Source organism: Nesoenas mayeri (genome assembly GCF_963082525.1).
Source record: "Nesoenas mayeri genome assembly, chromosome: 5".
Taxonomy (NCBI): domain Eukaryota; kingdom Metazoa; phylum Chordata; class Aves; order Columbiformes; family Columbidae; genus Nesoenas; species Nesoenas mayeri.
This window is the reverse complement of record NC_137548.1, coordinates 10,899,701-10,926,450: the sequence shown is the minus strand read 5'-3', so window position 1 is coordinate 10,926,450 and position 26,750 is coordinate 10,899,701. Positions and strand designations below refer to the sequence as shown.

Below are 26,750 nucleotides of genomic sequence, written 5' to 3'. Positions count from 1 at the left end.
TCAGTCATCTCTTGTGAATGCCTAGTTATCAATTCAAGTTCCATACAGCTGTAACACAGTCCTTGGCCACTTTTCTCCAATGACTCTCTAGATTTCACACCCATAAAAACACACAGGTATCTATCACTATGAGCTGTAATGCAGGTATTGCTGACATCAATCATTTTCTCAGTCTTGTGTCTCAGATTTACCTCTAGTTTTCCTGCATAAAATGTAAAACATACATCACTAGGTTTTGGGCTTTTGGTGTTTGTGGTTGGTCTACCTAAAGCTCTCAGAATGAAAACTCACCTACTAGTGTCCCAGCTTTTCACTGGTGTGCCTCTTTCACTCATGATGCCTATCACAGCAAAAAATGATTCTGTACACCTTTGACCATGTTGCGTTTCTGTGTCAGCCCTGGTAATCACAATTTCCTGGTCTTCACTTCCCCATTGTGACATGGAATCTTCTTCCCTATCATTTTTACTCCATATCAAGAAGTCGATGCTGAATTGGTCCTTTAAACCAGTTTCTACTCTTCACACACTAAGCAGGTGCTTTCATGCTTTCTCCCGTGTTGCTCATCACACCTCATGGGCACCTGCAAAGCAACCTCATTATTTTCCTTGAAGACCCTCCTTTGCTGTTGTGGCTACAACACATATTGGACAAAGTAAACTGTCAATATGCTGACTAGCACTGTCAATCAGGCTGATAAATATTGTTTTGTCTACTTAGACTTTCCAACTGTCCAGTTCATCTCTTACTTCATTTCAAACCAAGAGCCCAAGAGCTGTGCAGCAGAGACACGTTCATAACTTGTCTACCACAGCAGAGATCCCACAAGGCCAGAACCAAATGTCTTACATGCTGCTGTAGAGAAACAAATCATCTTTCAAATGAGTCTGATTTCTTCTGTTGTATGTGAGCTTGTTCAGCCTGTCCTAGAAACCACCTTGACTTCCCTGCTTGAGCTTTGCAAATCCATTTGCACTCCCCTAGTACAATGCAATTACTTACAACTGGAATAAAACTTGACCACCACCATAAAACCAGAGGATGGCAGCTGATATAGCATGTTGTTTCTTATTTCAGAAATGGCCTAGAAAACTAAAACTCCAACTGCTGAATGAAGCCTTTGCCTTGCCATTTTTCTACAATCTTACTGAAAAAAATACAACTTTTTAAATTTTCAGCTAATGTCCTGAATTAAAAAACAGGTATACATTGAATTAGATCCTCTTTAACAACAATTTTCATGGAGACAAGAAATACATCTTACTCAGCTACTATCTTATGCTAACAAGACCTGAAACACTGGTGCTTGAGAAGGAATAAACTGTACACCCACACTTCCATTGCCTTATGCCAAACTTAATTAACTAACTCAGATAGATGATACAATAAATACTAATTTATACAGTCCATATAAGTACTTTTCTCCTGATACCCTACTTGCAGAAAATTGAATTATTTAAGCTATCAGAAAGCAATCACACAAGTACTGTTTCAGGACATGCTGAAAAATTAGAATTTAAAACAAGTTTGAGATTATTTTCTTATAGTAATGATCACATATTCAAGTAGAAAAAAGAGAAATAGCAAGTTTTGGGGATGAAGATGAGAAATTACTCAGCTGGCTTTTTACATATGTTTTTAACTAAATCATGTGTTTCCACTCAAAACATGGGTTCCTGGCAAAAATGGATCAGATGATCATTACTCTTCCCACATATAACCTATTTTACATCCACAACACCACAGTAATCTAGAAAAGTCACATCTATGAAAGATTAGAAGCAAGATCATTCCAGCAGTGAACAAAAGGTTAAGGAAAAAAAAAAGTCACATCCCAAGAAAATGAAACCCTCTAAATTTTCCCTTTGTGCTATCCATTGCTCTTATTACCCAAATTTAGATATAGGAAAGCCTAAGGGTATAGTGGATAATAGATATTTTTGTGTTAAGAACTTCTGCCAATTTAAGCATTATCAAGCATATTATTGGGAGTTAAGAATATATTGGATATTTAATACCAGTAAATTCACACGCCATTGTTTAGTCTTATTAGATTTTCACTTTGCCTTTTATTTTTTAACCAACCTATAAATTTAATTGTGTTAAAGTAAGATGCAACAACGGCAACAACACCCTCTTCCTCCAGCAGAAGAGTGATCAGACATTTCAAATATATGAAATGTCTATGATTAAAAGGCTGACACGCAATGAACTTAAAGTACAAAACATATTTCTGATAGAAATGCCAACTTTATTCCTTCTGTTTCATGAGAATGTGAAACCATTTCCTTCTCACCATGCATTTTTCCCTAATAAAGAGTTCCAAAAAATCCACTCATGATCTTGTGTTTTACCATTTCAGAGCACTTGATTCTACGATTCACTTAGTGGTGCCTACAACTCCAAGACAAGAACAATGAGCAAATAAAAGACTTATTCAAAGTATATCTCTTTTGTAAGGTAAAGACCTCAACATCTCCCAAGAGGTTTTGATAATTTTCATCCTCGACTTTGCTGACTTGGAGTCCCAGGAGCTTACTACACTTAAGGTTCTACTGGAGTAGTTTTAACTAAAACATCCAATATCAGATCTTACTGATATGTCAAGGCCACATCAATCAAATATGAACTTCAATTAAGACTGAGGCTTTTAGTTAATAGAAAAATTACAGAATGAGATACAAGCAAAATATGAAGAGGTGAAAATTTGTTGATGAGACATGCTAATATGCACAAGTCTGCAGACAGAATAGTCAGAGAAAAAAAAGTTACAAATTATTTCATTATTTCAATTATTTCATGCAAGTTTGCTTGCCTGGAATTCATGCCATTACATAAATCTTGCATCAGCTACAGCTGTTAGAAATTCTAGTTGCATATTTCAAGCACTGAAGCAGTTTTAGCTTTATTTGCAATATGAACACTGTCCCTTCTTAAGATTATAGATTTCATTTGTTGAAGCTTTAAGCAATTTCATTTTAAAAGAAATCAGACTATGAAATTATAACCACAAAACTGTTTTAATTAAAGCCATCTAAAGATACATTCTTGAGTCATGTCATGAGTATTTTTTTTATACTGTTGAATTTCAGGCAAATCTCAAACAAATCTCTGTTGTTGATTACTATGTGTAAATCCCAGAAAAATAGTAGTAAGATTAAACCATTTCACTTCCCTATATTAAAACCAAACATTTAATGTCCACCTAATAAACAAGTTATTCACCAGCATGTTTTGTTCCAATAATTGTTAAACTTCAGAATAATCTGTCATTTTTAAAAATAGATCTCTTGAAGAATTTCTTGCAATATGTTTAAAAGTCCTATTTAAAATAAGAGCATCAAGGCATACAGCAAATTTATTATCAATTACTGTGCTTTTCATCAGAAGACTTCTTTCCTTTGACATCTTTTCCTCTTCTCCGTATATGGGGTGAGAAATAACTACATTAAATTCCCATATTTCTGAACACACTCCCTCACATCCAAGCTGTACACACTTCAAGTTCAGGCCAAAATGTCAAGTCCGTTAACGTCTTTTTAACTGCATTAGTAAAATTCACAAAGGTAGTACAACCAACATACTTCAGTTTGCAAAGAATACAAAACTGAGTCAGGTTTTCTGGCAAACTGCAGACTTGTCAAACCAACAGCATGTTTCATACTACACTTTCAAATTTGAAGCCAACTGCCTCCATATAGCCTGCGAAAAGAATTCACAAAATGGGGAGCAAGCCTCAGAAATTAAAAATATATAGCATTTGGCTATGGGCTACTAACAAACATTAAACCCATAAATTTCACTATTGATAAACATAAGCATTTATAAGATTACTCAAAAATAAAAATAAGTTAGTATTATTCTTGGATAATGCTTGTAGTTTTGACCAAATCTGAAAATTTAATGTTGTTTAAAGCTACTTTGACTATACTTATCTCACAAAAGCATTTTTTGTGTAAGCTCGTACACTAGTTTGCATTAACTTACCACTTTGCAATCACCACAAGAAAAAAAAATTGATTCACGTTGACATCCACCTTCATCAGGCTCTGCACAAGAAACCCGGCTACAGAAAACATAACCAGAAGAAAAAACATAGTATTGCCAGACTTGCACCAACAGACTTTGTGATGGGGTATAAAATTACAGCTCTTGCTAGAGCACAGAAATAACTTGAATTAAAAAATAAAATAAAAATATAAAAGTATTTAACTCCTCTTATAGATATGTGGAGGTACAGCACTAGAAGAAATCCTTGAACAAGATTTTCCTACATTTGTATAAGGCCTACACGTATGCAATGGCTTAAAGAACTGACAAAAACCACCGACACTTCCTCGCAGGACTTTCAAGACTGTTGCCTTTGCCCTCTTCAGTAAATGAGCTTCCATATGTGACAGCAGGTGTTCAACAGGATTCAGACTACTTCAAAAACCTACACCTACTTGATATTTATTTGCTGAAGAAATACTTATTAGACTTTCTTGCTCTTTGTTACTGAAAGATAAAAAGCTACAGCATCAGCTGTAGATCTGGAACTTGAAGCCTCCTTCAGTGGCAGGCTTTTTGTAGGACAGAAAAATAAGCCAACATTTTTCTAGAGGAAGGACACATATTTACATACAACTAAGCAAGACAGATCTACAGATTATTAAATGAAAGGTATTGTAGTAGTTAACTGAAAGACTTCCAGAGCTCTAGGAAAACAATACCTAATGAAAACAACAGCAACTTAAAGTTCACTTGTGTAAACAACACAAGAACCCACAGACTCCAGTGGGTGTTCTACGGACTGTGAGGTGCACGACATGACTAGGGCTAAAAAAAACCAACCCACAACTGACCTAACAAATGTTCAGTTTCTAGCATCTGCCTCAGACAGATGAGTGACACGATCATTTAAGATATTATAGATCATATTTTAGACTATACTAGAAGTCACATTCAATTCATAGTACTAAACCACTGCCAGTTCTCCAGATACTATCTTCACAGAAGCTGTTTGTTGTTTGTCCCAACATTGGAATGCCTTCTTTTAGATTCGGATGGTTCTGCTAAAAGCAAGCAGGTGCTGAGACTCGGATAAATTAATTTAAAAGATGGGCAGTAAACATGTGGCTACAGAAGGGAAAATGGGTATAGCTGAAAAGAGACAAGTTAAAAGAATAAAAGAGGTTGCATTACAAATGTAGCTATTAAATTAAAAGGGAGTCTGTCCAAGTGCAATATTTAATGTCATTAGCTAAAGGAACACAGCCTAAAGTTAGAGAAATCTATAAAACATGCATGCCTCTTGTGATGTTTCCTAGTGGAAAATGTAATTTGGCACTTGCTACAGAATGAGTTCAACATCCCTGAATCGTATTATCTGTTGGCTTGATTCCTAAATTGCTACATCTGGAGAAACAGCAAGAGATCGTGTTGTTGCTCCTTGACGCAAATAATTCTACCAAAGGACTGTCACGACGCTAGTTACCATGTAAGAGACTTCAGAACACAGGGATAATTCTAGGTATACCGACGAGCTCTTGCTGTGCACATTTCCCCACTAGGCAACATACGTCACAAATAGAGAGATTTTTATTCTTTACAGAACAAGGCTTTGAAATTTTGTTGCATTCCATATGTGGGCCATGTATTATCTTTCATGATACACACAACTATTATTAAAAGGTAGAAGCTGGAGACTCCTCTTGAAAGACTCTCTGCTCTGATCAGTTGATGTTCGATTTCCCAAACCCCTTACGTGGTTCATGACAACTCAATACATAGAAATAAGTACTCTCAACTTGCAGATTAGTATCCTCTGATTCATTATAGGACTATTTCAAATGAGTCTTTGCCATCTAGCAATGAAGAACAAAAGACTGATCTTGAAATCAAGCACCTCTGAAGAAGTCCCAGAGTTTTTTCTGACACTTCTGACTTTGTTAAGGATACTGGTTTTTATCTTTTAGAATATTTTTTGTCTGTGAATCTTAGGATGACAAACATAATCTAGTATTGCCTGCCTAATTTCAATAAGATTTATCTAAAGCACCTTGAAAAAACAACAAAAATGAGCAGGCACATCAATTTTGTGCCGATTATTAAATAAAAAAGTAAAAGAAACTGCTAATCTATTTAAGAAACTAGCAAATAACCCTGCTATAACTAAGTATTTTAGTAGTTGCTTAGGCCTACTAATATGATAAGTCCTTAAACAATAGATTCTTGACAAATTATTTTTTAAAAACTGCAGCAGGTGTTGCATTTTCAAATGCGTGGAACACCAGTAACACACAGGGCAAGTCAGAAGTTCAAGGGACAGCAAAACTCCAGATCAAAACAGCAGTCACATCAGTGCAGTCATCTTCCCTGAAATCCATTTGTCCGTAAACTCTGATAGCTCTATTTTGATAAAAAATAAACATATTGTCCACTTTTCTACTATTCTTCACATTTCCAACCCAGGGTCCTCCAAAACAAACGGTTCAGAGAGTTAAGTGGGAACCCCCAGTACAGGGTCAGGTGTGACCCCATGGCCCCAGTGGGAAAGGAGAGAGGAATCACTGGGGCACTACAACCCCTTCTCACTGTACAAGATCACAAACACAACACGGTGCTAATGTTCAGAGCTCTAAATCTTTCATATCTGTCTAGGTAACCAGCATGTCATACATCAAATGCATTACAAGCTTGAAACAACAGTCCTAAAATATTAACTGCCCCTTTCATTTCAGCAGCTGATGAGATATGAATAATATGTTTAAAAATACTACTAAATATTTTACTTTCCAAATCATTACAGAAGACGTGTTGCTGAAGAACATTGTAAGACAACTGTAGTGCTGTAAAATCTGCAGTAAACTCAGGTGAACTGGTAATAAATTAAAAACAAAACTAAATCCAAGATGACTCAGCTTCAGAGATCATTTTATTATATAAGAATCTCAGCTTTCCAGTCAGGGGGAAAAAAAGTCATATTTACAAAAAGGAAAGGTAGAAAAGCCAAAACTAAACAAACAAACAAAAAGAAAACATACACCCACAAAAACCCCAAACCAAAAAACCCATACACAAACCCAAACCAATAAACCATGCACCACACACACAAAACCCCAAACTCTACAAAACACAACACCTCCACAAAGGCTCAAGAACCAGATGACAGGTAAGAAAGACAAAAAAAAAAATCGAGTATTTTATTTTTATTGGGCAGGGGATATGGGGAGAAGTCCTATTTAAGGCTTTTGAATATTTGGATTAGCAATACTGTAATTTACTTTGAAAGAAAGCTCATTCTGATGACACAAGGCAAAGCTGAAGAGCAGAGTTAAGCATGAGGTTTTGGGTTAATTTCCCTGAAAGACAACTCTTCAAAATCCACATGCAACAAAAGCGTCCCACAGAATTTGTATTGCAGAACCGAGTGTTCTCGAATTATTAAAAATATTTTGGCCAAGGCTAAGGAAAGGGAGGTGCCGATGTTTCTACAGTCTTGCGTTTGACCTTGTCAACAGCTACAGCAAAGTCATCCAAAATCCACTGAATTCCAGAAAAGCCTGACCTACCTACTGCATTGAAAATAACCTCATCAAAAAAGTACAGGATACAAAGACAGACATTTGTGTCTTCTCATTTACAACTTTTCAACAAAACACTCATACAAAAAAGCATAAAACAATACCAACCAAGACCGTATTTTTACTAAAGGCATCATGCTTTCTGACTATTAATAAAGGCGATTTGCAGCACCAAACATTGCTTTTCCATTTTATAAAGAGTAACAACTTTTATGAAATCTACAGACACACGCCCAAACGTAATGTTGCAACTGGAATCAGTACTGCTCTTTTCTTCTGTTTTCAATAGAGCAAAAGAAGATGGGACTGCCACAGCTTTCTCCCACTGAGTGGAAAGTATTAACAAAATACTGATTGTTTAGTGTATTGCTTTCAGGGAATAACAACCATTCAATCCTAGATGTAATGTTATCTGGTTTGGCAAAAATATAAAAAGTGAAAAGTGAATACATCCTTTGGGATTCAACAGGCAGTCTGTAGAGTTCTCCTTCCATCGGAGAGGAAATTGTACATAATAGGAAATAACTTTCCAGTGTATTTCTTTAGTTTTCAAATGTCAGATTAAAAAAAAAAAAAAAAAGCTGTTCTGTTTTACTCTCAGCTCTCCACTTGGGCTGAATCAAAAGCAACTAATAATAATAATCTTTTTTTTTAATTGAACAACTTATGCAAGGTAAAATTAAAAATTTCAGACATTTCATATACAGAAAAAACCCACATAAGGCAATAATCTCTGGCCTTCAAGTAAAAATCCCACATATACACATTCTAACCCATTATAAGGATGAACTATTTGGCTTTACAAGAAGAAATCCCCAAATGCTTAATTTTACAGCAAATAAACAAAAATCAATTTAATCTCACCTTCTTTTTAATAATTCTGTCCCTTGTCCAGTTTTTAGAGTTAAGTCCAGTCTTTTCTGGTAGCCAGGATTTCTCTTTTGATGTTTTTATAATATTCTGAAGAACCATCCTTAAAATATTCTTCATGTGGATAGTTGTAAAAGCAGTGAATATAAAAGTATTAAGCAAAAACTTCTGTGCAACAACTACAGTGAAAAACTACTTAAACGGAGTATTTTTGGTCTACTGGCATATGAATTCAAGCAGTAATGACGAGCAGTGATAAGATGTTCTAAAGAAACAAGACAGGCCACAGTTGTGACAGGAACAAGATAGGGTAGATCAAGTTTCACCTAATTAGGCAAGGTTGCAGTAGGGGAGTTCTGCTATCCGCTGGTTGTGCAATAGTCATCTTTGTTTGCTATTATAATAATGACAAACAGTAAGTATTCATTTTAAATTTACATATAAGGTTCTGACTGTCTCAAAAGAGACAGAAGTGATTTTCTGGGTGAAGGAGGCAATGATGTGAGCAGAAGTTCCATGAGCAAATGCTCCTGACAACTATGAAAAGATATTTCCATGACACATTTTCTTGAATCAGGAAAATGTTTTAAAAAGGCCAACCATCTTAAAAACCAAACAATAACAACAAATCCACCATGGATTTATGTCTAAAAATACTACAGTTCAAGCACTACTCCATTCTTGGCAAAGTCTCTCTTCTTGCTGGATGTATTTCAAGCAGCATAGAATATAAACCGGTAAACTATGTTTCTGATTGCCTCGTCATGTCAAGGGACAGCGACTGTTTATCATCATTCCTGTCAACACTGTAAAGGATCCAGAGTGGGGAACAGACAGAGATGGCACCAACAGAGTACCCAGCTCTTACTCTACAATTGCAGGAGCAAAGCACGTTCTCCAGCTGGATCCATTCCCTTTGTAGAGAAAACAGAGAGAAAGTGAGCAAGTGACCCAAGGGGGTAAACGAAAAAAAAAGTCCAACCCACACTAAGAAAGATCAACAGGAGCTGAAAGACCTATCTGTCTTAAAACAGAGCTATGAGCTACAGTTTCTGTGTAGCACCTTACACATCGTATGCAGGAAAGGAAAAGTAATGGGTTCTCCACTCTATTTGGGAGCCACAGAATTGTTATATTACCCTTCCCTACAAGCAGCGGCAGAGAAGAAAAAGCTAGTAAGATACTGTATTTAGCCTGCTTCAACATTCAGAAATAGTACTGTCCTCCCTTAACACATTTTGTCAGTAACAAAAACATTCTGATCCCATGCAGTATTCCTTCCTCCTCAGCAAACACGCATCATGTTGAGACATTTATTGAGAATATAATTGGTAGAGTCATTTCAGACTTACAAAATGCTGCAACTTAAAAAAAAAATCACCTGTTAGCAACTGAGAACTTTTTAAATAAATGATAAACTGGAGGATATTTGTTAAAAAGGTTATTTTGTTTTTGGAAGGACAGAAAAATCTAATCTGGTTATTCTCCAAAACCAGATTGTATCTTTATCTGCCAGAAAAACAAACTGTATCACATGAATAAATATTTGAGAGGAAAAGCTGGGTCTATATTAATACATATTGTGCCACTTTTCCATCTATGGCTACTGGCTGAATTCTTCTAAACAAACATATAAAAGTTTCCCTTGCAATAGAAAGGCACAACATGCACATGCAGACCCGAAGTACATGGGGGGTCCAAAACTAAAGCTTGTCATCTCTACTGGGTAATTGGGGTCTTTCAAAAGAAGAAATTGAACTAAAATAAGCATGTGTCACTGAACCTCCCTTTTATCCTGCCATCTGAAATAACTGAAAACACCTGTCTATATTTTGTTAAATCAGATAAATAATAAAAACAACACAAGCATAATATAGTCCCTTACTTTTTCTCATATAGTCTGTAGATGTACTGTCTCCATATTATCAGATCCAGTGCAATTAATTTGGCTGACTGATCTGTAACTGTTACTGTTAAGCAGGTAAATATAAATCTAGGATATATGCAGAGAGATAAGGATACCGCAACTTCTGGTTGCTTAATATATTATCAGCATCAAAATCCTAGATTAAAGAAACAAGGGAATTTTTCTCCCAAAAATGTAAGGAGGTTTTGAATGTTCTAAATGAAGGAAACAAGGTACATGCGGTATTTCATAGACATAAGTTATGATCCTATATTAAATGTAAAAGCCCTGCAAAATCCGAGAAGACTTGTCCTATGGGACAAAGCTCATATTTAGCAAACCTATATATCTGCAGATTATGGAAATCACTCAGTAGGAAAGTAAATGCAGTCCATGATCCCACTAAAGTATTTTAACATGAAGACACTCATGACCTCTGAAAACCAAGTGGAATGACGTAGGAAAAAGAATATAAAGTAAAACTGAAAAGATAATTCCCTAAAATGTACACAACTTTACATTAAGTATCTGCACAAAATGGAAAACTGCTTAACACAAAGCTATAGATTAAAATTGGTGGATTTGAGCAACTAAGAATATACAGAGAAGTAAGAGACAAGTATGAAGAAAAGCAAGAGTTCAGAGGGAATAAAATACAACACTGCATGCAGGGTACCACTAACTTTAAATTAAGGCTTATTTAATAACTTCTATTCCACCTTGCCAGCCTATCTTTCTCACTATTTTCACTTCTTTACTCCTACTATATAAGCTATATTGTAAATGCCTAATATGCAAATGTACTGTTTATTTATTTTGAACATGCTTAACTACAAACATGCATGATTCTACGGAGGCCCTCTAAGATTTTCCATATTTGTGGAAAATCAATTTAAACAGACACTTTCAGATTACTTCCAGATGAAAATTAACATTATAATTTGCATACAAGATAAAGACTGGAAAAAAAAAACCCCAACCTGGCTTGTTTGCTTTCTATACATTTTCTTTCAGTTTCTCCAGTAGGATTAATCAAAAAACCCATGGAACACACTGGGAAAATTGAAAACAAAACAAAACCAATCCAACTCCCAAAAAGTCCCATAAAGTTTTTCACAGGTCAATGTAAATAAATAAGACTTAATGAGACAGGTACCTAGGTTTACTTATCACTTCCACCGAGATTTAAGAAACATATAAACTTAGTTGTAAGTTTACCTATTTTACTGAGGTAAAAAAGGGATGTTCTATTACACTAGAACTGTACCTATGTAGAGTTGGACTTGTGGTGACCGTTTTTCCTTTTTCCAAACAATGGGTAAATAATATAAAAGTGAAAAAGAATTTGATTTAAACATGTCAAATACATATATTTAAATATATACATTCCACATTGAAAATAGAAACTGTGCTTAGTATGCTCTTTTCCAGGGGAGGGTGTTAGGGGTGGTACATGTCCAGGGTGTATGGAAGGGATTTTGCCAACTACACTCCAAATGAGGTTAGAAACACAGGAGTATCCCTGAGTCCCCAGCACATCAGACTATTTATTCCAGTATGTATATTTTTATATATTAGTGTCTGTAGTCATAGCTACACAACAACATTCACATTTTTGCATTCTTTCACATCTTTGAAGGCATCTTTTCTCACAACAAAACTGCAGTGTTTAATAGAACAACTGAAGGACTGGAGGACCTTGGTCCCCACTTCAGGTGGGGAAAGGAAGACAAAAGATTTATAAAGAAATACAGATGCAATCAGAACACTCATCTCTGAGCACTGGAAGAAAAGATGCTATGGAGACCTCATTGCTTGAAAAAATTCTGTATCATTTGTGAGATAATAAGAAAAAGCTGACCAAAACCTTTTTTCTGCTTCTGAAAGATACAGGCAAGTACACGCACTCCAGATCAAGTTTATTTGTAATTTTGTGCCAAGGCTTCTCAGTTCTTCAGAACTCAGTGAGCAAACTGAGCAATATTTGGTAGCGTCAGATGACTGGGGGAAGGGAACAGCAGTAAAACGGGCTAATCCACCAATGTGTTGAAGACTCAAATCACAAAGGTTTGTTAGTTTGACTGTTATAAAACATCTAGAAATACAATAATGCCATATTAGAAACACTGTATAGTGAATCCTCTGATTTAATGTGCCCTTCATGTCCCTTGAAGTGTTTTTTCAGACTGTAATTTTGTACTGTAAATACAAAAAATCCACTATAAAATGGATATCAAATTTGTCTAAAGGTTGGTAAATGTGAAAGTAAATAAAACTCAACAATTCTGTTTAGCTAAAAATGAGCAAAAACACAGTAGTTGATACAGAAATTAAATTATTCTGATGTAAGTATTTGTTTAAACTGATTTCAACCTCCTTCACCACTTTACCTCCTATCAGTGCTACAATAACAAATACTACTGCTCTCCACAATCTAAAAAAAATTTTAAAAATAAAAATAAAGTGCTGCAGTCAGGAACTTGGCAGGGGAGATATTGTAAGCAACAGACTTGAAACTGATTGTTTCACTGTAAAGCTTGGATTTTTGTAGTATATTCCCATATCCAACAAGCTCTTGCTTAAGAAGTGGTAAATGACAATAAAATGGTAAATACACTGCACTGTTAGTACACCAAGAAGGTATTTAGAAAAATGGTTGAAGGGTAGAAAAGATTTCCAAGTGACATGGGCTGGAATAGACACCAATGCATGTGATGTGGTTTTAAAATAATTACATTGATCCTGACGTTATTTAGAAGCGTAAAGGAGGTCAACCATTACAGATCTTTTTTCCACTATCAGAAGTAAAGGATTCCAACTTGCAGCTAAAATTTTCTGAAATGTAGATAACTTGGGACAATAAAGCATTACGTAAGGAAATTAATAAGCATCAGGCATGCTGAGACATTCAGGGCTGCATGCAGAGATGAAGCTGCACACAGAGATGAGTTTCACAGTTTATTTTTATAAGACACTGTTTCAAGAATTCAATAATCTCCCAAAGTGTACACATGGTCCAACTTTTTGCAGCCTGAATAGTAATTAACCCATTCGTTACCCCGCAGGATCATCCAAAATTTCAATTCCAAGAACTGGCTGGAAAATCTAACCACTTCTCTTTCGATGTATCTGAATAGCAACTTTAACACTAAGAATCCTGTTTGCTTCTAAGTATGTATTTGACTAAGCTAAGTATCTAACATACTCAGGTACTATAAAAATTGTCAGTCCTGGTTTGGTTTAAAACAAGACCAGTTCTCTTTGAGCAAATTACAGGATTTGTATTAAATGGCTGTTAGTTCATAGATGCTGGTACTTTCGCAGATGCCCAAATAAGTTAGCTAAGGTGTCAGTGGGCAACTTAGCATTTTCAGGCAAGTAATCACTAGTTGAACTGTTCAAACTTACTAGAGACAGTAATTTCCTACGCTGCCCACGCCATCACATGGTGTACACTCTGGCTATCACATTTTCCTCTCTACAACATGCTAACAGCCTGCCAACCATTTTACCGACATCAATTATACCACAACAATGTACAAATACCCTCTCCTAGTTTTGTATCTTTTCAAATGAAGTGATGGAGATGTTAGTAACATTGATTAAAGGCATATTATGACAACATTTTGGATTTAAGCGACTTGAAAACCCCTAGCTTTGCCTAGATCTGGTAGATTTTTATCAGTTTTTGACTAACACACTGGTTACAATTTTACAAGACAGCCAGATAAACTTTCTGAAGCCTGTTTTTGAGGGTGGGGAGAGTGATGTTTTGTCGTTGTTGTTTTCTTTTGGTTTTGAAGTAGTAAGCAGGGAGGGAGGAGGAGGTGGAGAAAAAAGAGGTTGAACTATATGAAAGTACCATAACTACATTGAAAGTATTACCTTGAGAACAGAAGTCAGAATGCTAACAGGTGCAGCACTGTCTTGAATCATAAATTAGACAAACTGCATTAGGAAACAGGATTAGAAAATTATTTTCTCATGTAAACATGCATTCAAAGTATGTCTCCTCAACTGTACCTGTTCTTCTGAATGAAGACTTAACCCAGCTTCTTTGATAAGTTAAAAAAAAGAACATTTACATGCAGGTAAGCCTGTACTTAATGGCTACGGTAAACTTTGCTAGTCTCAAACCATCCTATTTCTTTCCCTTTAAACATCAGAGAGCAATGCAGGCAAGACTTTTTCTCCACATATAATAATGCAGCCCCGTCTACTGCTTTTTTTCATATAATACTAGAACTCTCAACAATTCTCAACTATTCATGTTAGTAGGTCTGGACAGACACATCCTGGTTTTCAGACAAGGAAGGTTTGCTGGTCTCGAAGTGATAAAAATTGGCTTCCTAGATATCAGAACATACAATTAATTCAGATGCTCATCAAAGCACTGTGCTTATGAGCATGGAGTCAATCCACCGGATTTGGGATGGGAGGAATCAGCCTGGCAGAGACCTTGGGCACTGCAGTGCTTCCTTGTTTTGATTTCAGAGATATGAGAAGTTACTCTTCTTTGTTCTTTTGGGACACAGATTACATACCAAAATCATCTAGATATATCTCATCGTATTCATTCATCACCATGGAGTTGTTTCACACTGAAAAATCCCAATAACCTAAACTGATAAAACTGATTCCATCCTTCCTGCAATGTACACATTTCTGCCAGTCTTTGTGCTGGCTGCAGCGCTTATCTGACCCTGCACGGAGTTAGTGTCAGTGTGCTCAGCTGGCAGAAAAGCATCCTGGCAAAGGAAAGAGAGGGGAAAAAAAAGCAAACAACTTCCTGCTGAGTTCGCACACTGGAAAAGCTCAGCACAGAATCAGATAAATACCAGAGGAAAGACAAGAGAGGGGGCAGCAGAGAGGCAGGACCAGAGCAGCCCCTGCAGTTACATGAGTTTCATCTACACAAAACTGAAGCCTCAGTTTCCCCCGTTCTCAATCTATAAACTTATGTTTAGCCATGTGACAGCTGAAATTCTTTTCTCAAACTTAAAGTAAACATAAGTATACATAGGTTAAATACAGTGTCTCCAACATATGCAAGTTTATATTATATTGTTTCCTGCTGAAGTTGGAATTCCTTAAATAAAATAGTTTTATAGCTAGTCTCACACATAAATATAATTCTGCTGATAAGTAAAGCAATGAATTGGAAACTAAATATCTTAATTGAACTTCCACTGCTGAAGAACTAGGTTAAATTACACTATGAATCTTAGAGGATACAGAAACCATGGCTAGGAATCTGAAGGAATACAATACCACAAAGTGGGGGGAAAATGAAGGCAGACTAGCAACTGCCACCTAAGTTATATAGGGGTTTGTTTTGTTTTTTTCCTTCCCAACTTTATATTTGTTTCTCAAGATTCACTCAAACACCATACATTTTACCAAAAAAAAAAAAAAAAATTCCTTTCTCCCGTTTAAGGGAAAATGTAAAATGTTACTGAATACCCAATAAAGATGTGAAAAAGGGTGACACCGTAACTTATCTCAGAAGTAACAATGTTACTGCACTGCACAGCTCTTCAGTTTCACTTCACTGTTCTATTCCCCTGGTAAATAGCCAGAGAACAAAATTCAAAATATATTGCCTGTGGTCCAGCTCCACAATAAAGCTGAACTGAATAAACAAAAATACCGAAGAGGAGAGATTCCGCTTCCCTATCCCCTCCTCTGTTACCAATCTCAGCCAAGCGGTCTCCTCCCTCCTGAACCAACACGGACAACACAGTAGTCACAACGTGAGCTGATATAACACACTAGCCTGGCAAAATATATAGATATATATATGTATGTGCATGTACATATTCAACATTCTTTGAATACAACAATTTTTTTACATTTTTAGCAACCCAGCTCAGTTTACTGAGACAAGCTGTGCAGACCATTCAATGCAAACGGTGGGAATGAGCAGGAAGGAAGAGGAAACAGCCTCTTCCGTGGGCAGAGGAAACGGTGAAACCAGCTCAGCCCCAAGAGGAACCTCAGCCCAACATCCCACCGCCCCAGTGACAAACCCACTCTCCCCTAGACCAGTGAGATCACACCGACCTGCTTCTGAGCACAATGTAAGAAAATTATCAGAGTGACTTAAAATCTAGGTGAAGTGACTGAAAATTCATGTTCAATACTTTTCCTCCACTAAGCAGTTCATACTCTTGCTTGTCCTTTGAATTATTACAGAATTTATGCTTTGTCCTCCCGGTATCATTGTTGCTTTTGATACACAAATCCACTTCTGAAGGATGGTATCTTATTGCACAATATCATTATATTATAGTTTGTCATTAAAAAAATAGCTTTCAGAAGCTCAAAACATTGAGTACATTCCATAAATATATTGCCTAATATTCTAATGACAGATTTCCAAACTACTTGCAAAATGTACCAGCTTGAAGTTATTATTATTATTTCACAATATTTATTTACTTAAAAAAAAAATCTGGCAATTTATGAATCAGTGAGACACAGCATTCAAGACTGATAGAAAGCTGTTCATAAAACAAGTGAAGAAAGACTTTAAAGAAAAAAAAAATCACCTAATAATATCATTTTCCAATTAGAAAAAAACAAACAAACAAAAAACCCATAACAACAACCAAAACAAACAAACAAACAAAAAACCACCTTACTTTGCTGGAGTCTGACACAAGCCCAAGAATCAATCTCTTATGTCCCAGGCTAGCATATTCAGTTAGAGTTGAAGTATTTTGAGCTATCCTGGGCTAGTAATTAATGTATGGTAATAATAAGCTTTTAATTTAGACAAACATGTAAGACTTGTAAATTCCAACAGTGAGTCACAATAGAGAGGGAGCAAGACAACTTCTCCCCCCCCAATTAGGCAATAATTTGTTTGCTTCTTCAAACCTCCATTCTCAACAATTATTTTTATTTCTGAAGCTGCCTGCAGCTTCTGAGGATAAAGAAAAAAAAGAACTAAACCCCCTTGAACATTTAAAACAATAATAAATTGGACCTTTGATTTTAATACAAAGCATTAGACTGAAAATTCTTCCAAAAAGGCACTGTCTTTATTCTATGTATGGACAACTCTTAACATAATGGGAGACCGCATCTGGAATATTGTGTCCAGTTCTGGGTCCCTCAGTTCAAGAAGGACAGAGAACTACTGGAGAGAGTCCAGTGCAAGGCAACGAAGATGATGAAAGGAGTGGAGTATCTCCCGTGTGAGGAAAGGCTGAGGGAGCTGGGTCTCTTTAGCTTGGAGAAGACTGAGGGGTGACCTCATTAATGTTTACAGATATATAAAGGGTGAGTGTCACGAGGATGGAGCCAGGCTCTTCTCGGTGGCAACCAATGATAGGACAAGGGGTAATGGGTTCAAACTGGAACACAAGAGGTTCCACTTCTTCTCAGTAAGGGTGACAGAACACTGGAACAGGCTGCCCAGGGAGGTTGTGGAGTCTCCAACTCTGGAGACATTCAAAACCTGCCCCTGGACGCCTTCCTGTGTAACCTCATCTGGCTGTTCCTCCTCCAGCAGGGGGATTGGACTGGATGATCTTTTGAGGTCCCTTCCAATGCCTGACATTCTGTGATATACTAATATAAAGAAAATAATAAATAAAATAATAAGCTAGCTTTTTTTTTTTTTTTTAAACTATATAGTAAGAAGGCCTATATTACACATCAAACTTGAATTTGTTAAATTAACATAACTCGATCTGGTAAAATGGCATTTTTTTGTCAAATAACTACCTATTCTCTCTAAAGTCTGCAATAGGCAACAATCTCATCTATGTTAACCTATGGAGAAAAATTAATAGGGAGTATCATTTCCCTCAATTTTTTTTCATATGTTTCATTACAATTCACATATATCTATTAAATACGTTTAAACATTCTATTAGCAAAGTAGCCTATGAATAGTAGTTTTCATTGAGATGGTAAAGCTGATGATCTTGTTTTTACCACGGAACAGGCCATATTCTAACATTCTAAAAAAAACAGTGACATGATCCAAAAAAACATGAAATGGCCTTTAAGCTTTGTTGCAATAAATAACTTCATTAATAATGGCTGATAAACTTGCAAATTATTCTCTACAGTCAGTTCAAATTTATTCAGCAAACAAGGATGTCAGTATTGCTGATAACTATACAGCTCTGAATTAATTGTAATATATTTTATCTCAACATCACTGAAAATTCCTAATACACTTAAAGCGACACATCTTCCTTTAGACCTTTACAACGTAGAATTATATTAGCAGTGACCTTCCTAAGGGAAGAGAACAATGTACACTGATTTGAAAATATTTTGGTTTAAATTAGGAATAAGGAATGCCCACTTTGTACTCTTTGAGAAAGGTCTTAGACTGAATACATAAAAAGTGTATACTCACTTGGAAAATAAACAAACAAACAAATACCCCCCCCAAAAAAACCCCACAAAAACAAAGCAAAAAACACAAACAAAACAAAACAACAATGACAACAATTTTTTTCTTAATTCACCTGGAATACAGCTTAATTGAAAACCAGCCATTACAGAAACCCATCTTTGGTTTGCGTTTTATCAGACATTCTGTCTGTCTTCATAGGTCAGGAACTTGTGTAGCCATTAGGAATTAATGCACACTGTAATACTCGAGATCCACTTGTATATTGTCTAGTCTAACATAAAATATGCATCAGTCATGGTCATCTTTGGAGAAGAGTTGCAGTGTCAAACAAAATTAATTAGAAAAAAATATAATAAAAAAATCACACACTGCCACCACACCACACTAAACATTCTCCAAACTTTTCCCTTCTCACTTCTGTTAAAACAAACACAAGCACCTGATCCTAAACAGAAAAACAGGCACGGTAACAAGTCTTTGATCCTAAGCCTCGCACAAAGTCCCACACTGCTCCTTCTGGGTGCATTCAAAACCGTGAATGCTGGCTGTGGTCTTAGTGATTAGAGTTTCTCCCAATTAAGTTAAAGGCAAAACCAGGAGAGCTCTGCAGCAATGGGTGCGAGGGGAACATGCCACACTAACTGTTCCTCCTAAGAGATTCAGTCCACCACAGTTCTTACACCGTATCCCATATCGCCTCTCCTGTCACTTACTGATGGTGAACAGACTCTACATAGTTCTAGGCCTTTGGAATGACATGTTACTTCACATACGCTGTAGAAGAATGATACCCAAAACTTAGGTGTGAAGTAGGAAGTGTTTCACATTTCTCAACAGCAGCAGTTGCTTCTCCCACTGTATCTCTTCTTAAGTAGGGAAACAGTGCTCCTCAGGAGCGGCTTTTTATCTGCACCCTTGTATGTATGGAATATGGCTAATACGTGTCAGGCGATTTTGGAACTACCATCCAAGAAGAAAACGCATTCTTTAAGAAGAAATTGCATTCTTTAAAGAAAAATTTCCAACACTCTTCCAAAACCAAATCTGAAGTCCCACAAAAACACTACTGAGGCAGCAGAAAAAAAAAAAAAAAAAAGAAAAAAAAGAAAAAAAAGGAAAAAAAGACAATAATTAGACTCCAAACAGGTTATAGATTATGTGGCTGAAAGAGCGGCTACAGCCACAATATTTTTGTAAACAAAATACAACTGTACTGTTTTAATCCAAAATATTTCCTGTTTGAAAGGATATTACATAGGTCTGGGTTTGCACATTTTAGTCTGAGAATGTAATAAATACCAACTGTTTCTTTCAGTGAAAAAAAATCACTATATTCAAGGCATACTTATAGCAACTCTTTTGGTAAGTTCCCTTATTAGAGGTGATATTCAGCGTAGCATCATAAGCTCATCATACACACAGCCCTTATGTCCTGGGGGCAATGCAAGAGTTTATGATGGATGTGCCATGTCAGCAAAGCAAAAAACAATGGGTGAGAAAAGTGCAGTCCACGTCATTATTAATTCTTGAAGCCCAATTGTATTCAGGACCAATAAAATAGTTATTTTCATATTTTTCAAAAACAAAGTAGAATACGCAATATGAACTTAGATGGAAAAGATGCTAAAGAACAGAGAGTGAAGTATCCTGGTCACCAAAGAAAACATAACTGATAAAAACCTCTTTGAAGTAACATTGTTCCCCACATGAAAAAAAAAAAATCACTGCCAACAAAATACGGGAAAAGAGGAAAACAGATAATTCTACTTTCTGTGCTTCAAATATTACTTCATTATTAGAAATGGTTGTACAGAATGCAAAAAAAAATATCTAAAAATGGCCTCCATAAATTATTTCCAATCTGATAAATGCAAGTCATAAAAAACTAGAAAGTTTTATAACATTTCTTTTTAATTTGTTGACACAAAGCTGTAGTAACATCCACTTGTTACAACAGTTCAAGTCCAGTAGTATTGAAGTCTCTCCTATTGCTATTATATACTTTTGTTAATTATCCAAAAAATAAAAAAAAAAAACCAACAACCACAGAACAGGATCAGGGAGGAACAAAGCTTCTATGAATATGAATTCAAGGAATTCCATCCCATAAGTTAGATCACTAGCTTCTCCCTTTTCAGAAAACAAAATCTCAAGTAAAAAAAAACCCAAAACATTTGGTGCAGTTCTACAGCCATATGTTCACATTATTTTGATATTTTATGTTGATTATTCCAGTAAATGAGGTTGTTTTTTTTCATCCTTGCAGTCCATAAATAAAAGAGCTGGGATAAGAAACTGGAAGACTCAAGGCACTGTCACAGTGTCCATTTAAATATGCATATTCCCAACTACCTTATGACAAACTGTCCATAACAGCATCCAAAAGCTCTTCAGAAAAGTAAAACATGGACTCAGATTCAGTAAGCTCTAATCTGCAACACTGCTGCCATTGTAGCAAGGTAATTTGTTTTTATTAAAATTCAGCTGTCAGTATTAAAAATGCTTTGAAGCATGTTTCAAAAACATAAAAAGTCTGAATCTCGTAACGCCCTCCAGTAAGCACAAACAACTGCAAGATTTAAACGACCATGAAGGTAACACAGGAAACTGGCAGAAACACTCAAATAGGTTAAAAAAACTTTTATAAAAGGTCAGTCACTGCACTCTAGAAATTATGACATCAGCCTGAAACCCACACACAGGTTAGTAACGGGAAGTAAATACATTTGTTCTGACTTAGCCTGTCATTGGCATACTAGGTTTTCTATAAGAAATTTATGAACATCAAGCATAACCCAAGTTGTGATGGAAGCTGAAAAAGCTGACAGCCACCTTGGGTTTTGTTTTTACAAGCCAACATCCATACGTTTATGGAAAAAGCCTTTTCTTGCTGGTTTCTAGTGTATCCAGTGCAATGAAATTCTTGTACAGTAACAACAGAATATTTTGGTACCTAGAAGTTGTGAGTTAAAGAGCACATCACGTTAAAGAGCTTGTCATAACACCTCATTTATAAACACTACCTGTACTCTTCAATCTGAAATTTTACATCTACTTTGAGGTATTATTTCCTCCTTTCAGTCACGAAACAAAGTTAGAGCAATGTAAAGCAATCTTCTGCAGTGCTTCTGTTGCAAGTACTGCAGAGCAACTGTAAATAAAAAGCTCATTTCTATTGGAATTACAGAAAACATGGGAGATCCTCCCTTATATAGAGTATCTCATAAACCCATATTTGAGATCAAATAGAGTTTGAAAGAAATCAGCAAAAAAGAATGTAATTGTTCATTACTCAGTCTCAGAGGATCCTGTCATAAAACGAACAGTCATCAAGAACAACTCTCTTCTGACCACTGCATCAGCCCCCAGCGAAAGGGGGAGGGAGAGACGGAGGAAGGAAACGGAGAGAGATTCTGTCACTGAAGACAATCAAGGTTGTTTGCGGGAAAACGAAAGGCTTTATCTTCGATAAATAAGCAACGGTTTCACAAAAGAGGCGGCAGAACCCGAGAGGGGAGAGCGCCTGTTCCTCAGGGGCGGTGAGGCTGAAGTGAAGCTGCCGCCCGCACCCGCCTGACAAGCGGCCGAAGGGCCGGAGCCGCCTGCCCCGGGACCGCTTAACCCTTCCCCGCACCTGGGCAGGAGGAACCGGTGTTTGGAAGGGGGAAAAAAAAAATAAATCAAAACAAACAAACATACCCTCCCACACACACACACCCACAGAAACCCAGAGAGCCCACCCACGCGTCACACCGGGCCGCGGCGCCCACCGGCCCATTCTCCTGCTGGCCGATACCGAGACGGCGAAACCTGCGCTGCCCACTGCCCCCGCCGAAACCGCCGCGGGCGCGAGAGGGCGCCGGGGGGCGGGGAAGGAGCCCGGTCAGGCAGACGTGAGGGCAGAGCCCGGGGGGACGCGGCCCTCGACCTGTCACGGCCGGTGAAACGGCGAGCGCGGCTCTGCCGGCAGCACCTGGCTGAGGAGAGGAGCGGGAGCAGGTCACGTCCCCTCAGAAGCCAGGGACAGCGCTGACCGGCGGCCCCACCCCCAGCAGGGAACCTGACGGCGCCTCCGCAGCCCCGTCGCCCTCCGTCCCGGCTGGCCGGGGCACGGCGGGATGACGGCGGCGCCGCACGCTCCATCCGCCGCAGGAAAAGGCAAGGCGTCCCGCCGCCCGGCTCAGCGGCGCCAGGCCAGGAAGGCGACGACGCGAACCCAACCCCTTTTCCACTCACCGGCATCATCTCCGCAGTCGTCCCCCAGCCAGCCGCGCCGAGGCTGCCGCCGCGCCGTGCCGGGCCTCTCCTGCCGCCGCCACCGCCGCCTCTCACCGTGGAGGACGCCGCGCTCGCCCTGGCGGCTGTGACAGGTGCCTCCCGCGCGCCCCGCTCCCTACAGCGGGCGGAAGGAAGAGACGAAGGCAGCGGCGGGCGGGCTGCCGGGCTCCCAACCCCCTCCTCCTCCTCCTCAGCGCGGCGGCGGCAGCGGCCTCGCTACCTCCTTCCCTCGGCGCTTCCTGCTCCGCTCCGCCCGCGCCGCCCAGCCAGGGGTTAACCCCCGCGCGGCCTCATTGGCCGAGGCGGGAAGAGCCGGGGGCGGGGCGGCGGCAGGCGCGCGCACGGCCCGCGTGGGGAGGGGGCGGGAGCTGCGCAGGTGCGCGCTCCCGTGCCGCACGTGACCTCCCGCCGTCGCGCCGGAGCCGGTTCCCCCCACAGACCCGCCGTGACCCCCGTGCCCTCCTGCGGCTCCGCGTTTCGTCGTGGGCCCCGTCCCGCGGTTCTCCCCTCGACCCCGCTCCGGGCCCGGTCTCCTCCTCCTTGCGCTGCCCTGCCCTGGGGCTGGGCCTCCAGCGGGTGATGCTCCCTCTGGACGGGCTGCCCGCGACCGGTTTCCCGCGGGCCCCGGCGGTGGAAGGACGGGAAGCGGCTCTGGGCGCTTTCTGCCCCCGGAATGCGGGGAATGCGGTAGCGGTGGGGCGGCTCCGCCCGGCCCGGCTCTGCCGCTGCGAGGGTGGCTGTAGCTGGGCGCTGGGGCGCGGAGGAGCGGTGCGGGAACCTGGCAGGTGCGGGCGGCGGGTGTCCCACGGCGGGACGGGCGCTCCGCGGTGCCAGCCCGGGCCGGTGACCTAAGGCGGGCGGGTGCACAGGGCAGGTCGCTTGACAGCAGCTGGTCCTGCTCTAGCGAAACACAGCTCGGTGCGTGGCTGGAATAACGTCACAGCTAGTGTCACCCGGGTTTTACAGCCCCTTCGGCCGTGCATTACTTGTGAAATCTGATGTACAGAGCACCCCTTGACAGCAGGAGGGGTGGCGTTCCTGTCCATGACCCTGACACCAGCCTCCCGTGAGATGTGGTCTCACGTTTGAAAGTAACGTTTAGCTTCTTCATTTTCTGGTGTCTCGTTCTGCAGAGCTACAACAGCAAGATGAAAGTTAACAGCTTGGAAGAAGTCCAAGCTCAACTATAAGCCAAAACATCACCATATGCCAGTACTGTAACACATGCAATGTAGACAAATTTCATATTGCTGTGAGTCTTAAATCCTAATCTACAAAATACATGGACCTACCTAGTGCTTCAATTCTTTCTGTAAATGGCTGTTTTCCAGACCTTGTTGCTTTTATTTGTAGAACACCATGACAGATCTCAGCTTGGAGTGAAAAATATAACTTTGGAAGTTTTTGAGAGGAGCTGTGATACTGTTTGTGTAAGTCTTTGTGGGTAAGTGATAATAGCATATGAATCTCAACTATGACCTTATATATTAAATTTTACCTATTCATGTAAGATTTTATACCAGATAACTGTGTAAATTGTGTTAATAATATATACCTGCCTAAGATTTCCTTGCATATCCTTATCAGTGTATTTGCAGGCTCTGGGGTCAGCTCTGGGGTAGGTCAGAGCTTTTGCTTCTTTTAATAAATTGGTCCTGAGGGAATAACCTATTAGCATCACAAGGTAATATTTTGTCAGTTTAAAGTCATTTTGCAAGCACGATTTGGAGCGCTACTCACTGACAATAACACTATTGTCATACACAGTTTCTTGTAAATTGTGATTCTGCCTCACACACAGCTTTGGAAATGGGTAAGACTCTGATACTTGTGACCCAACAGAGAACTCCAAGATGTACTCAGAATACTATTAACCCTGCAACCCAGCTGGTGTGAAATGAAACAGGCCATAATGTGCTCATAGTGATGTATCTTAAGAAAAAAAATGGGAGCTTATCTTCATCAAATTCATACAGAACTTCAGTGAACAAAAGAATAACAGTGAATAGAAATGTACTGGTCTTCTTACTATCTGTAGTGAAATTCTGACTTTAACAAGGGAAAACGTTTTGCCACGCTTATTTAAAAACTAATGCTTTTTTCCTTAACCAGGTAAGAAATTTTTTTGCCAGTGATTCTTAAATGATGATCTATAATTTCTTTTCAAGTATAATTTACAGCTGAGCTCCCTGTTTTCAGTAACTGATAATAAAAACTAAAATACTATAAATATTAGCACACTATTACTTTTCCATTGCAGAGGTAGGAATGCTGACAAAATGAAAAGTGGGATAATATGGTATAGTTGGTTGGTGCTGGGAGGGAAGGCACTCCTCCATGCAATGCCTCTGTTGGAGTCATGGCCTCTGGTATAAAAGTTTGTCTACCTTGTGCTGCATTTGGCAGATGCAGGTTCAGCCAATGCAGCAACCAGACAAACTGGATACTTCAGACCAAGAGAAAATGCCTTCAAAAGGTAGAGTACGTACTTTTTATATAAATACAAGCCTGTTCCTACTCCCATTTCTGCTTCCCTTGAAAAATGCCACTTGACTCATCCCTTCCCATCTCCATTTTCCCATAGAAATGAGGAAAGAAAAAAGATAAACCAATCTTTACAAAGCATAGACTTAAAACTCTACCTGTGGAGTGGTAAATTAATTAACATTTCCTCTCCCACGGAAGAATCTTTTTAGGAACCACTTTTATCAGTCAATCAACAGAGCAGCCATTATAGAATCTTCTGATTCCAACTTATAAATCTACAAATCACTTGTAATAATGTGGAATTTGTTTTCCCAGTTGCCCATGCATTTCCATACCAAATGACTGGTCTGACTTTGTAGAAATTATGTTGTTTGGCCAAAGGGGTCAGTGATACCTACAAGTTAGTTGCCTGTCTTATCTAAGTGAGGTTGTGTGAAAAGCAGTCATGATTTGGGGAATGCCTACAAAGATAAGGTAAGAGGGTTTGGTTATGGAAGCAGATAAAGCCAGAAGTACAGAACTCAAATTACCTGCTTTGAAATACATTGCCTTTGTGAGAGGTGCTCTAATTTTGTTGGCCTTTCTCGACAGGAAAGGGTTTGTGCTTATTTGCTGGTATAAGGATGGAAACATGTTATGCAAATACCTTTTACGCTCCTATTGGTTCTTTCGAAAAACAGAGCAATATTATTTAACTTTACAAATTGAAGCCACTATAGCTTAACAGACATTTATTCAAATTAAAACACCAAAAAATGAAGAATTACTGTGGTATGGTATGGTTAGTTTTTGAGATTTGTGCTGAGCTCGTGTTTAGCTATAAATTAACATTTGATTGAAATGTATAAACTAGCATTTTAATGTTTTGCTAAAGTACTTGAAATTTATGGTAGAGAAAAATTAGCATGAATTTATTTTGTATTTTAACCAAATTTATTGAAAAAAAATATTAACTGCAGTTTATAATTTGGCAGACTTCTTATTTGATCATGCATGTTATTCTTAGGACAAGCAGTGATTGCCAGAGATACAGATGGGAGACTAATGAGATCTTCAGGAGCGCTCCTGATGAAGTTCCAATTCCTACCTGTGTTTTTTAAGTATCTTCTACTGAGATTTTAAAACGTGCGTTTTAAAGTTTTTAAAACTCCTACATCTGAATCTCTCCTGCTTCTTTTTTATTTTGCATTATTAAGATGCTTTTCTGGAGCATAGGAAAATATTTTCAGGCTTTTGAAGTGTCACAGGAAAATAAGTGTTTATT

General features: G+C 38.5%; 1 protein-coding gene across 1 annotated transcript in view; it reads right to left on the bottom strand.

Annotated features, from left to right (window-relative positions):
* The window catches only part of PPP1R13B (protein phosphatase 1 regulatory subunit 13B), a 72,512-nt gene extending 49,179 nt beyond the window's left edge, over window positions 1–23,333 (bottom strand). Inside the window, exon 1 of the mRNA XM_080345558.1 lies at window positions 22,958–23,333. Coding sequence (XP_080201684.1) covers window positions 22,958–22,966 — 9 coding nt within the window. The 5' untranslated portion in view covers window positions 22,967–23,333. The remainder of the gene's footprint in view (window positions 1–22,957) is intronic.
* Window positions 23,334–26,750: the final 3,417 nt, after the last annotated feature.